Source organism: Galleria mellonella, unplaced genomic scaffold (assembly GCF_026898425.1).
Source record: "Galleria mellonella isolate WM207_F2 unplaced genomic scaffold, CSIRO_AGI_GalMel_v1 utg312, whole genome shotgun sequence".
NCBI lineage: Eukaryota > Metazoa > Arthropoda > Insecta > Lepidoptera > Pyralidae > Galleria > Galleria mellonella.
Genome location: NW_026442074.1, coordinates 6,026,940 through 6,042,072, shown reverse-complemented (window position 1 = coordinate 6,042,072; position 15,133 = coordinate 6,026,940). Strand labels below are relative to the sequence as shown.

General features: G+C 32.4%; 2 protein-coding genes across 2 annotated transcripts; one reads left to right on the top strand and one right to left on the bottom strand.

Annotated features, from left to right (window-relative positions):
• Positions 1-1,775: 1,775 nt before the first annotated feature.
• Positions 1,776-4,158, top strand: LOC113514978 (exocyst complex component 8). The gene has a single exon (XM_052895946.1). It carries the CDS (start codon positions 1,914-1,916, stop codon positions 3,963-3,965), a length of 2,052 nt encoding a protein of 683 aa, XP_052751906.1. The 5' UTR covers positions 1,776-1,913; the 3' UTR covers positions 3,966-4,158.
• A 46-nt stretch (positions 4,159-4,204) lies between these two features.
• On the bottom strand, positions 4,205-14,807 carry LOC113514137 (vacuolar protein sorting-associated protein 33A). Its single transcript, XM_052895948.1, has 11 exons — positions 14,541-14,807; positions 13,933-14,132; positions 13,530-13,709; positions 12,594-12,714; positions 12,075-12,228; positions 11,645-11,808; positions 10,111-10,281; positions 9,137-9,262; positions 8,531-8,716; positions 7,699-7,822; positions 4,205-4,669 (listed from the first exon to the last, which is right to left on the bottom strand). The coding sequence occupies exons 1-11, from the start codon at positions 14,655-14,657 to the stop codon at positions 4,389-4,391; spliced, it is 1,824 nt and encodes a 607-aa protein (XP_052751908.1). The 5' UTR covers positions 14,658-14,807; the 3' UTR covers positions 4,205-4,388.
• Between the last annotated feature and the right edge of the window lie 326 nt (positions 14,808-15,133).

Here is a 15,133-nt window from a genome sequence, read left to right as displayed (position 1 = left end):
GCAGTTAAAAGCTGATATGATGATGATGATTGTACTTATGACGATGATTAATTAAGTCAAATATTTGGATTTATGCCTTTTTTATGGCAAAATTATGATAATAGGTTGCTTCATTAAGGCGTCAAGAGGTAGAAAACAACTTCACGATCATGTATACAGCAGTGTATTTAATTTAGGCTCTAAAGTTTATAAGAAATATCCATTGAACCTACACATCTTAAATCCGGATTCATCACAAGTGCGATTACTATTTTGTAAGACTGTAAGAGGGGGTACTCGGGCGCCACTACCTAAGAGGGGCGTCGAGGTCCAAAAGGGTACTTCAGTAAAAGGTGGTGACCTTTTTTTGGTCGGCTGGACAGGCAGAAGAGGAGTGGGGGAGAAGTCAAAATCTTACCTGTGAATTCAGAATGAACTAAGAACGGCCCTGAATTATTCCATAATATTGTGTTTAGAGCGTATTTATGTGTAAAATGTATAATTTTGTGCATTTTTTCCTAATTATTTAGGTAGGTATTATATACTTAGCTCTAATAAGTACGTTCATTTAAATTAAATTACACTTTATAACCTAAAAGTAATCAGAATATAATTAATATCTAATTAGAATTTGTTGTGATCATAATTCCCGCAAAACTCACTACTTTCTTTTGTGGCCATAACTGTGTAAATGAACTTCTTTGTAGAGGTGAGTGATATTACTCACCTCAAAATGTGATATTACATTCCAAAACTTCATGTAAAACGCCGTGATCCGAGGGTCTACCATAAGGTAAATTTCGAATTTTCGGACTCAATATTGTGTTTTTATTCATACCGAAATCGATCCAGTAAATGGAGTTTAACATTTCGTTGGTCATAAATTATAACATAAAAGTCCAAAGGAATATTTTAACATTTAATATTTGTAAACGGTATATGTAAATCATATACTTTTAACATCAAATTAATGTCCCGAATTTTTGGAAAACATTTTACGAAAGGCTCTCATCGCTTGTCACAATCATAGAAACAATTAACGTATGTACATGTGACAATGTTTATGTCTATAGTTATGATCAGCGCGGAAAAAAGTTAGGAGACTGATGTGTATTTGAGAGGGGAAGTTAGATCGCGGCGGGTGGCAAGGACTATTTATGCTGTATTTTTGTACTATTATTTATACTATGGTAATATATACCAATGTCTATGTATACACATACACAACATTTATATATTGGTTCAGTAAAGGTATATTGAATATCGGTTGTCCAATATATGATATCAAAATGAAGAACCCGATCGAAATTAATATAGATATCTGACTGGCAAAATAGGTGATTACCTTTACCTGTCTTCAGTGTCCAGTGGTGTCCACAGGAAAACAATATGTCCATGCATATTTCCATGCCGATTTATTCGTTCGCTCATACTAACATATTATTGTTATATATTTTTAATCTGTGGTAAGTTATTTAACAACTTATATCCAGTATACTGTATTATTATGTAGCAAAAATGTACAAATTTAATATAAACATTTACTGTTTCGTTATTATTTTGAGGTACCTATATAAATATTTTAATTTAGACATATACCTGCATAAAATTTGTAAGTTCTTATTTGTAGCACATAGAGTGAGAATATAGCACATAGAGTGCCAATTAATTATTCGCCAAAATATAACCGTACTGATTTTATAATGCATGTATGTAAACGAAGTACATATCACCTAAGAATCAACTACACAAAAAGAACTAGAAACTAAACGCAACAAATTTTTGACAATTTTTATTGACAAGATTGACATTTGAGTTTGAGGTTTTGAGTTCGGTGGGTTGTTATTTGCTGTCGTTCGATTAACGAATGATGAGTAAAATAAGGTTTTTTACAATTAATTACCCATTGATATTGTAAATATATAACCGAAACGATGTCAGATATTAATATGGAAAAATTCGCTGTTCCGGAATTCAATCCTGAACGCTTCGTGAAGGAATTGGCGAAGTCTTGTGTCGGAGGGGAGGAGCTTCATCAGCAGAAGGAGAAGATTCAAACTTTAGCCGAAGAAACCGCAAGTGCCCTCAAGAAAAATGTTTACGAAAATTACATGCAATTTATCGAGACTGCAACCGAGATATCCCACCTGGAAGCTGAAATGTACAAACTTTCCCATTTGTTAAGTGAACAACGAACGGTGCTTACTACGTTATCCCATGCGTCAATTCTAGGTAACGAGAATACTATATCACGTGAATCACTTGATAATCACGATGTAGAAGCCGAAAAGGCCGAGGAGCAACGAAGAAATAAGTTGATTATTATATCAGAGAAGGTTGAAGGATGTATGAATTTGTTAGACGTTCCAGATAGAGTTTTGCTTCACGAAGGTGATTTATTAGAAATAGACGCGGACGAGAACACTGCACTACAGAGAATGCATGTCTATTTATTCAATGACTGTCTTATGTTGACTTCCTGGATATCTAACAGACGGGGTGCCACAAGATATCAATTTCAGTGTAGCTATCCCATTAGCAGCTTAGCTGCAGTTAATGTACACGATTTGGGCAATGTAAAACAAGCTTTTAAAGTATTAGTTTTCCCTGATACCAGAGTTTTTCAATGTAATAGTCTAACAATAAAGAAAGACTGGCTTGATAAGTTTGAATTAGCTAAAAAGATGCATATTGAAAAGGAGAATTCTAAACAGAAAAAGAAGGAAAGTCTAGACAAACCCAAGTCAGAGTCTCTAGATTCTCCCAGTCTATCAGTTGAGAAACTTCCATCTCCTCAAATACCTGTTCTGCCTGAATGGTTGGCTGATGTCACAGAAGAGTTAGATGTGTTGATAGTTGAGAGACATTTTCAAAAAACTTATGATTTAATGGTATCAGCTCAAAAGTCATTAAACACTGAAGAGTTTAAAAACCATCCACAGAGGGCAGACATTTTGAAAAGAATTGAACAAAAGCAGAAGGTGTTGATTGAGATTCTATTGAAGGAGTTAGATGTTACACACAATTGGAGTCCCAGGGGTGGTCTTAGGTCATCTCGTCACCCTGTAATAATACTCAATAAGTTTAACATGACCAGTCAAGCATGTGAGCTATTTCTAGCAATATGCAGCCATACTGTTAAGGTGCATGTCAAAGGAGTGCAACTAGAAGGATCCATAAACAGTTATGTGAAGCAAGTGGGTGAAGTATTCTTCTGTTCATTGAGTGATGCCTTAACAGAGTTCATTACATTATTTCCTAAGAATAAAATTAGTGCATTCATAGTTTGGGCTAGTATGCAACTTAGGATTCTAATGAGTCAACTTATAAAGCAAATATTTACTCCCCAGTGTGCTTTGGAATCAGTGTTAGAATGTGTTAGTAGTTTGAGAGAACAGTGTTTGCTGTTTTGTGAATTTGGACTCGATTTGAGGTTTCAGATGGACAGCTGTCTCAGATCTCCAATAATTAAGGCATTGAAAGAATATAAAGAAAAAGTACTCGATTGTATGAAAACAAAAGTGTCTGACGATAAATGGACTCCAATCAATATGCATACAAAAGCTGGAGTGAATAAATTTTTGTTGCAGATGGAAAATTTGGGCCTTATATTAGCTAAGTACATTATAAATGAAACATGGGTAGACTTATCAAGTAGTACAGTATGGTTCGCACAATCTGTTATAACTGTACAGAAAATTGGACTGAAATTGGTTACAAAAGATATGATGGATGTCTTAGATGAAAGCATCCATGCTATATTCAAGTCTCGCCTTATGCTCTCTATAGGTAACGATTCCAGCTATGCACAGAAAAATTTTAAGTTCATTTTAGATACTGTGATGCCCCTCATGCTTAGGTGTTACAAGGAGGAGGTAGGCTATGATAATGAGAAACTTGTGACCCTTGCAAAGAAGTTTGGCGTCAACATTGCACCTCCAAAGAAATCCAACATCACAAAATACACTAGTAACGAATATTTATGAGATTAGTCATAATATTGTATGATGTGGTTGGTGTATAAAATTATTTTTATTATGCTGAAGCTTTAAAGTTGTAATATATAGATAGTAAGCATGCAGGAATTTTGAAAATTTATTTAAAAACTGATCAAATTGAAATTTATATTATATGCAAGTTATAAATATGAAATTTTAATAAACCAAGATTTATGGTTCACTGTCTAATTTTATTTTGGGGAAAGTAATGACAAATAATATGGAAATTCGGAATGAATAAAGTTTTTAATATACAAAATTAACATGGTTATATAAGTTGTACAATTCATATGAGATTAAATATAATACATTTAAAATAGAAACTGCTTTAAATTGTGATAATACTATTAATCTTATGTACACTATTATATATTACGAGTACCTTTTATTTTATTACAATATTTTTCTAGTCTATTCTGTTTCTGATAATGATTCAATAAATGTTATTCCATTGAGCAACTTTGTTGTTAGTATAACAAATTCTACATTAGAGTCCTCTTGTTGGCTAATTGTTCTTAGAGCTGAGATTTCTTGGTATGTACATCCACCTATGAAGAAAACTAGTATCACGCGAGAATTTTCAATGGATGAGTTTTCGCTTGACACAGAGTTGCGTCGTATCATGCGCGGCTGTAACGTTTGCAGCTCGTCCAACGTAGGTCCTGGGAGCAAGCCCAGTATTTCTTGAATACCTGAAATTATTATTTAATTATATCAGAAAAGAAGGCATTCTTCTATTATTTATACACCATGAATTGGCAAATAAACGACTGGTCCTCCTGATGGAAAGTGGTAACCGTCGTTTATAGATATGATTAACACCATTGACATTACAAACATACTGGCATGTCCGTTATATACACGCTTATTCTTTGCCATTTCTGAGGACTTAGATGCTACGCATTTCACTCTCATATATTATTCTTCAAATTAAAAGCAGCTATAGTCAAGTAAGCAAAGCTGCTTGTAAACATAAACACTAGTTGGACAAAGTTACCAACAAATATTACTAATAGTCACTCTCTATAATTTTATCCTTTTATTCTAGTGGTTGGAGAATCAGTTACCATTGTATGGTTTAATGAAGTTATAAAATCGATTCCATTAAGGGTCATAAATAAAATAGATTTCAACTCTCAAGTATTCATGTTCATTGCTGCAGACATCCAATTATAAGTACGTAAGTACTCGTGATTGAATTTATTGATAGAGGTCAAATTAAAAAAAAATGGATTGCCGGGCGTTCATTGAGCTGTATTTGATGTACTTTATTAAAACAAGTTAATGTGGCGACTTTCATTATGTTATAAAAACCGAGGAAAGTATAAAAGCTGCACATACCGAAGGACAATTCTTAGCATACTTTTTATCCGGCAAATTAAAATTATTTACAATTAATTGCATTGTTTGCATACGAGTCCATAGCAAGCTCCAACAAATACGATGAAATATTTTATTCTCTGCGTACAAGTCTGTCGACTACACAAAAGTATAAGGGGATAAAAATGGGGCTATCATTTGTGTGTTTTTAAAACGAAGTCTATTTATGGGTCAAATTTCTTTAGAATCAGTTATTTAAATGAGATTAAAATTTTAGATTTCAGTACTAAGTACAATAAATGAGCGTGAGTTGGGAGTCTAATGATCTATAAGTCGGGGTATCCTAGTACGGATTCCAGTCTCTTACAAAAGTAAGTACGTAAACAGATGGTTTTTCTATGTGTAAAAAAATAATAAAAATTGTAAATAAATAGATATAGCCTAATCCGGGATACTCACAATCACTTTGTTACCACCTAACATTTATTTGTAATCTATTCAGTTAAGATTATGTTTTTGTGAGAGAAATAAACAAATAACTTGTTATAGGTAATGAATGAGTCAAACATGAAAATTAGATTCTTCGATTTGTTACTTATTTCTTACTAGCTACGAGTATATCTCGCGGCTTCAGCAGCGTGTATCAAAATATAAAGTCCTATATGCTGTTAGGACACCTACCCGTGTAACAAATTTTATTCAAATCCGTTTAGTAGTTTTTGCGTGAAAAAGTAACATACATCCATCCACCCATCGTTACAAAGTTTTGCATTTATAATATTAATAGGATAGGAAGTTTCCTTATTAGTTGAATTAGGCTATTTGACGTCATTTCTATAGTAAAACAGTGACCATGAAACGAATCAATTTAGCAACAGAAAAAAATACCAAATGAATTTTCCTTTATTTGCTGTCACTGGTGGGATTTAGGTATAACTAAAATAAATTCAGCATCTATTTTGTAAATATTATAACGAGATGCAAAACACAAATAAAAATCTTATAATGTAACGTGTGGATTTGTTAAAAACATAGTCGTGTTTTCAAAATGATCTTTTTAATTCATGATAATATTTACATTTACCTATAAAACGGTTTCATGGTGCGTATAAAATATGCAGGTTGGAAATTGTACTTTGCGCGGAAGGTATTTGGGTCACATCTAAATGAGATGCATGCTAATTAACCTGGAGTGTAGGTACATTAATATGCCGAATGAATTTATGAGCGAACTTGGTATACGTTACGTTTGATGCTATTTATTATCGCGTTATGATGGAGGAATGTTTCGATAACAATGTGTATTTGTTTAATATGAATTATCAACGAAATATGATTAATGCTGTGTAAAAATATATGTAGGTGTAATGATACGGAGAGGAAACAACATTTTTGCATATTATGACAATATTAGTTTATTTATAAATTATATATATTATTTGAGATAGTTTTTTTAATGGATGATAATGGACTGGTAACCTCGCCTGCGCTAACGATAACTGGCTGCAGTAAGAATGAAATGATAGGTTACTTAGTTCATCGTGATGGAATTTAGCACGATGGTTCTAGGAATGAACACTTGGAGGTCGACCTTACAGGATTTATTGCTAGCAATGGGACTGGTAGTCCGCATTACTAAACTCCAAATTGAGATAGAGATTGAGATATCCTTGACGAGTAGTAAACAAATTTATTGATTGATAAGTTATTGTTACCCCGAGTACGTAAATAAAGACGCCAGACGCTAGAATTTAATTCTATCCCATGGTTTGAGCTGTCGCATAACAGCCAAAAGATTTTTATCGATAGATTCGAATATAAATATTATAGATAGATATTTAAAGATATCTAAAAGTTAGCTTTTTGTTCTGAAACCACAAAAGACAACACCAAATTTAAGTACAAAGTAAAACGGTATTTATATTTTTTTTCATAGACCTAATGTGACAGTCATATGGTCCGTCCGTCCATATGGTTAATCGTATCACTTGTAACACCAGTCCATCACCATAACAAGGATTCTCGTGTTGCCGAAATATATCTATTTATATAGATAGATACTTGTTATTCTAGATATAAACAATTACAAGAAATAACCACAATGAGAAAACAATGGGCGACCTCATCGCTAAAAGCGATCTCTTCCAGGCAACCTTTGGATGGAGAGGAGTAATTATAAACAGTTTGGAGGAAAGATTAAGATCCTATTACTTCTAAATATTGATATTTATTTACTTAATACATTTTAACTAACTTTAATACACCTAGACAGCGTAAAAGGTGTACTTAACACCATATATTTTGACGAGAGAAGATATTGTGTCACAGTAGCCGGTAATTTCGCTGTCCAATACACCTCTATAACTTTTTAAACTAGATAACAGTAATGCTAAACACTCACCAGTCCAGCCCTTGTTCTTGGCTATGTGTTCGCTGAGCCGTACAGTCAGCGGCGTGTATTTGCATGACAAATAACTTTTGTCTTTCGCATCCATCTCTGACTCGTCCATTGTCAGGTGCAGCGCCTGTAAGTACGGAATATTATTTGATCTCGTAACTACAATAATTTTTTTGTCAAAATATATTTTAGGACTAAATAAATTAGAAAATAATATTACATATATAAGGCTGTGTTCCACAAAAAAAAATATCGCTTTCAATTGTAGAAAAATCAGTTATTTCGATTTAAAAACTGAACTGAACCGATTTCGTAATAAGTTCTCCATAAAAATTGCTCCCATGAGCAATCTGTCGGTTTATAATTGAGGAAGTTATAGAGGTAACTAAAATAATAATAATAAAAAAAAATCTGAATTGAAAGCCTCCGTCTTTTGGAAGACGGTTGATACAATACAATATGCTAGAAATAAAAGTATTTAAAAAAATGTGTATATAAAGGCATGTGTATAAAAAAATGTGTATATAATTGAATATAGGTATTTTTTTTTAAATGAGACAATTTTGCAGGTAACATAATTAGTTTTTCATATATTTGTCTGTTAATTTGATCTGATGATAGAACAAGGACATAGATTTCTCGTATTAAAATTAAAAGGAGTCACGGTTAAAAGCCAGCGTAGTATGGTTGGCAAGTCTACTGGCAAAACGTAAAGATACGATACTAGTTGTTATGTTTAAAGGAAACAAAAAGCATACCTGAAGTACGTTCGATATTTTCAACTGAACTGTGCATTAAGTTCTGGCATTTGAAATGAAATGTATAAAAAACAAACCTTCCTCAAAACCACATACTGCCGCGTACCAGTTTGCGGTCTAAGTAAGCCACATTTTTCTAAGTTGCACAATGTGAGCCATGTCTTCATTCCGTAAACTTGTACTAGTTCGCGTTTATAATACTCTAGTACTTTCGGCTTTAGTCCAGAACCAGTGACACATTGCAGGCATATTAGTCGCAACACCTGATGAAAAACGACAGTATGTTAATGTCTCACTATTAAATGAATATATTATTTAAATAGATATTACACTGTTTACAAAAATACGTACAAAACATTTACATGTGAAGTGAATAAACAGGATTTGATTTTTTGTCTGTAATAGATAAACTCAGAAAATAATAAACAATTAAAAAAAAAATCTTTTGCCTATAGAAAGACAGAGAAGTAAGTAAGACGGGCTGTATTTTATTTTCACAAATAACCGTGCAAAACCAGGGTAGGTTACTAGTGTACCCAAACTATCTACTATTAATATTATAAACATGTTAAAGTGATTTTCGTTTATTTGTTAATTATTGCTGCTTTAAATGCTTACCATACTCTGCTATAGTCTCTATATGTATTAAGTTCCTATTAGTATAAAAATTTATATTGTTTTACCTTCGTAATAGGTTCTTTCTGTGCAATGAGATCTTCAATGAATGGGCATACTTTATCGTTGTCAATACAATTGAGAAACTCCTCTTCACATTGTATTGTGTCATGGAACTCGAAACTATCTGTTGTCTGAAACAACAAAATGCTTTACTTATTTATTCTTAGTGGAAACATGTTAATTGCCTTGTAATTTTAAATTTTGTAAAAGTTTTCTAAAAATATATTTTTGCATTTTTTTTTATCCAACTCAGAATGGCAAACAAGCTGACGGCCCACCTGATAGAAAGTGGTAACCGTCGCCTATAGACATGAGCAATACCATGGACATAACAGAGTATACTGTTTCGCTCATGATAACCCCCATGCGTTGCCATTCCTGAGGACTTAGGTGTTATTCCTCTGTACCCAGTAAATTCACGCCATATCCCACCCTTAAAACCGAAACACAGCCATGCAAACATAGCTGCTTCACGGTTCAAAACAAGAATGGGACAGAGGTACCCAAGCAATCGACTTTTGTACAAGTAGAGAAAGTGGTTGTAAAATTATCCAAACTCATAATATTCCTTGTTGATCTGATTTCATCCTCACCTATTATTGCTAACTGGTGCTCTACTAGCTTATACCGATTGTGCAAGTGGGTTATCATTTAATTAAAAAAAAAAAAATAGACCTACTGTACTGGAGTGAGGTGAAGGTTTGTAATGGGGAGTTATTTGTAATATACTTTGGCAGTCGACTTTAATGCAGTTCCTTTGGTGTCCAAAGGAACTGCATTAAAGTCGACTGGCAATCATGGAATACCTATATTATATTTAGTGAATATATCATGATGTGCCAACTGATATAGTTTCATCCTCATTTATTATACTTCACCAGTAAACCAACAGCGCAGGCGGGTTAACATTCTAATTTTATCCATTTAAGTTTGTGAATGTATGTTTTGCAAATTATTACTTCAAGGATAGGGTACTTACCTCTTTGATATATTCAGCGATGGCAGTATGGGTGGCTAGTGACTGTTTGTTGGCCAACATCTGTGGTAACCGCGACACGAACTGTTTGATCTCTTGCACTGACTTATCGTTGTGTCGCTCGCCTAGTTGTGTTTTTATTATTCGGGCTCTCTTCGATAGAGCTGCGCCTACCTGTACAAGTTCAATGTTTATGGAATAACAATTTTGCAGATGTATACATATCTTAGATTATTGGAGGCGTAATATAGAAAATTACTCGACTTTTTTGGTATAATTTACGATATACTTACTGCAAGCATTTCTGTATAAGTCAGACTTTAAACAATAATGGGATTCTTTCGCCATTAAGTAATTATTTATTTATTAAGTCAAAAAGCATATAAAAATACGAGCACGCCGAGTGTTTATTATAGGTATTAAGCAAATTTGCATCGTTGGGAAAAGAAGGGATTGTTAGTAATGGAGAATGGCAATATACTATATCAGGTCGACCTCCTCGTGGTTCCCACTGGAAACCATCGTGACTGATTTATTGTTAGATTCGTCACAGTGGGTTAACTGACCTGCTTCATCCTTACCTATCATCCCTCACTGGTGCCCCGCCAGTGTATAACAATAGCACAGGCGGGGTTACCATTCTATTATCATTTATTAAAAAAAAACCTGCATCGTTGGAGTCCGAAGAAACAATTATATATCACGAAAAAAGAGTAAAAAGAATAAAAAATATCTACCTATTTATCCACATTTGTATTTCTATATTTTGTATTTTCTATTATTTTTTAGATTATGCTATTAATATGTTTATTATATACAGCTAAGGTGCATTGTTTACATTTAGTTGATTTTCAACCGACTTCAAAAACCAAGAAGGGTTTCAATTCGGTTTATTTTTTTTTATGATTGCTACCGCATAACTCTGTCAGTTCTAAACTGATTTGGAAATTTCTTTTTTATCTGAAAGGATATACTTACAGATTGGTTCCATAGAAATTTTATCAAAATCAGTTCAGTTATTTACTTTTTAGATCAAAATAACTGGTTTTGTCACAATTGAAGTCGGTTTTTTTTTGTAGGGCACAATCTCTCATTAATAGAGATAGTCGATTATTCATTTACTTTTATGACTGGCATTCAGTATGTTTTTGTAGTCGGCATTAATAATAATCTGTTACAATGGAACTTAACAAAAAGCTAACTAAATTTTGTTGGAATAACCCCAGAAATACAGTTAAATAACTATAAACAAATAAAAATAAATTTTATTTAAGCAAATTCAATTATTAGCGTCTTTGAATTTTTTAATTGGAAAGAATAGGCAAGAACTCGAGTGTTGTTTTTTGTAAACAAACTACTCTATTTGAAATAGGTACAAATTGAAACATTAAAGCAATTACTTGACTTTCAATTTATACTACAGCAGTTTGTCTTATGATTGGGTTAATTTGTTTATTAGTTTGTTAACATTTTCATTAAATTCTATTGAAATAGACAATAGAAAAGAAAGGAAATAATTTTAGTGGCAGTTACATACCTCGGTGAAGCTACAGTCGCGTAATTCTGCGTACAATTCTTCACCAGAGTTGAGTATAATGCGTTTCTTTTCTCGCGCGGTCACCTCGGGGCTCGCGTCATCTGCGCTCACAAACTTGTGCCCCGGGAATGTTGCTGTTGAACTTTTTATACCGAATAACTCATCTGATGAATTCATAAATTGAATTAAAACACTATGTAATTTCATACAATTCTATTAAAGTCATAGTAAAACGTAGAATTATGTATTTGGCTTTGGTTGATTTAATTCATTACTCACTTTTTCTCCACAAATTAGGATGAAAAGCATTCTATGTTTAAATCTAGCATATGGTCAATATGTGTACCGTATTTATATATAGGTATGTGTGGGTCTATTACGTAATAAAATAACAATGAGTAATAAAAAAAAAAGAATCATAGATACTCACCTATAAGACCTTCATATGTAAGTTGAGTTGTCATAACACTAGCAAAGTCAATGGCGCGATCTAGAAGTAGTAAGTTGTCTATGCAAGATGTAGGCGAGCCCTTCGGCGCCATCCCGTGGTCTTCTTTGTTGAGACGACATAACAGGTCCCAAACCTGGAGTTAATATATCATAGAGTTCAAATTTGTACAGCTTTTTTATCGAACTTTAATATTGTTGAGAGAAGATGACCTTTACAGATTTAGCAAACAAGCGGATTTCTAAATTATGGAAAGGTTATAAACAGATTTAAAGTAGGTGGTGGCGGTAGGAGGTACAATAGCCGTACTAGTGGTTCGAATGTATGTAGGATAATCTAACTCTCGTTATAGAACTGGGGTTCAGTTGCAGTCGAAGTGTAGAGTTAGGGATGGTGGTGAGGAGGGATTTGGTAATTGTGTTGCGATTGTCGAGTGTTTTAGGAAAATTATAGTCATGAGCAAGTAATCATTTTCTCATAATAATTAATATCAAATAATACCTGTTTAGCTGCGACACCTTTGCCAAAAACACGCGGTATTATGCCATATAGCTGCTGTATAGTACGCAAGGCCTGTGCCGCGTTATAAATACATGTTGGGTCACCCTCTAAGTAGTTTTCTCTGTAATAAGTATGCAATAATATAATAAAATACCTAAATTATTGAATGAACAGTCTTTAATTTTTTTAATGATAATTATTGTTTAATAGCTTTCACCCGTGGTGGTTGTTTTTTTGTAATTATACCAGCAACTACAACTGGTTGTTGGTATAGTTACAGATAAAACAATGACAAAAAACCCACTCCTTTGAAGGAGTAGTTTGAAAAAACTATATTTTGAATTATAATTTGTACATTTGAATACCTCTATCATATTTTTGTGTATAATTAGTGCGTACAATAAAGTATTAAATAAATAAATAAAATATAAATAATAATTTTGCAAAGTTTGCAGCAAATTAGACGACACAATAGTTTCATACAAAAATAACCCCCCTCTCACCCCATCACCTATAAGTTTTTCGGAAGAAAAAGTAGCCTATAACCATCTACAGGGTCTCACCTATTTTTATACCAAAATTAATCATAATCGATTCAACAGTCTAGGTGTGAAAGAGAAACAAAGAAACTCACCTTTGCATTTGTAGCATGCCCCTTTTGTTTTTAAAAATACTACTTATTCTATCCTAATCCTACTAATAAATGAGCAAGTTTGTAAAGATCTTAATAATGTATATGGATTTTAAATTTTGTACTTTTATAAACACATGAATCATATTTTGTTTTAACACATAAAGTACTTTTATCTTAAGTAACATTTTAAGTATCTTAGTCATTAAATTAATAGTAACAAAGTTCCAACAATATGTGATTTTTTTAATATCACATATTGTTTTAATTTAATCAGAAAATACATAAAACATCAAATACTGTACTTGAAGTCATTCTGTAGTTCCAATGACATAACATCACTTTCAAATGGATAGATATCACACTTGAATTCCTGAATAGATAGGTTGATGAGTACTCCACGATTGCTGAGGTGTTTCTCGCAAAGTTCACTCTTTCGGGGTACAAAAAAGAGATGGAACACCACGGGGGTAGTCTGCTTAGACCTGGTAAGGTAAGTTTTGGTAAATTTGTTTGGGTTATTATATTAAATATTTATAATAATAATTATAAGTTTATTTTGTCTCTAAATTTATAATTCGGTTAAATTGACAAGTTATGATAGTTTTGACAACTTTAACATTTTCTCTTTTTATAACCAATTCTTTTGGTTCAAATGTAAATGTACAATAATAGTACAACAAATAAATATGAAAAAACCATGTTTACCTGAGTGATTGTATATAATCAGCAACCAAGTCCATAAGCGCCAGTTTTGGGCGAGCAATAAAAACAATATGTTTGACTGATATTGTAGGCAGGCTGCCTGGTCGTAGTGGAAACATATCTACTACTTCATGTTCTTGCAGCAGTGAGTATTGAGCAACCAAACCAATTGGCCCTGCCAGCCATTCATCCCAAATTGTGACCTAGCAAACACTTTTATTTATTTAAATAACTTTATTGACCAAATAAAAATATAGTATAAGTATTTTAACGAGAATGCCAATAGCATTCTCTACTATTCTTCGAGATGAATGATGGTTCACAAACATAGTTTTTATTTAAAACTATAATAATAATAAATTAAGTAGCAGTATTATAGTGTCTAATCTTAACATTATTCATTTTTTACTAAGATTAATTTAGTTCATATTTTTTTATCGTTGGTGCTATTGTAGAATTAATGTAAATAGTTTTTAAAATGGCAGTCTAAGAATAAGCACTCCTAGTAAATAAAATACAATAAAATATAATACTTTTGTTTTAGATAATCAGTAAAGGTTTATTTTTGTAATATATTTAGGGAAATGCGATTATTTCAATAATTTACTTACTTTTGGTCCTTCACAAAGCTGCAAGAGATTTAATAACTCTTTTCTCATAGTCTCTTGCACCAGGGCAACATTTAAGCGTCCTCCAGAAAGGTGTGTACTCATTTTGGTTTCCTTCATAATTATTTTAGTATCCTAAGTAGGTATTTAAATACAAGGAAAATTTATTTTAAGTAAATTCTGTTGATATACAATATATTATTAAATCGAGGAAGAACAAATAAATAGAATAGATAACATAAACATTTAACTTTGACAGCGATTTGTCATTGTCATACAATATTGAATGTCTTCTTTGTAGTGACAGCTATTTGACATTTTTCTATCTGACATATTTTCATTCTAGGCAGAAATCAATTCTAGGTAGGCCTTTCTTTGGAAAAACATGTTTGGAAAATAATACATAAACACATACATATCTGTCACGTCTATCTCTTTTGGATAATGAAGATAGGTGATTTAAAAGTAATTAAGTATATATAGGTAAACTTAATGTTTAAAACAAATAATACATATGTAGTTAATTCTTTATCCCGTTTTTAGTAAAAAATAAGTATTATAGAGTAAAAAACTATTGTCTCACATCTAGAGAAATG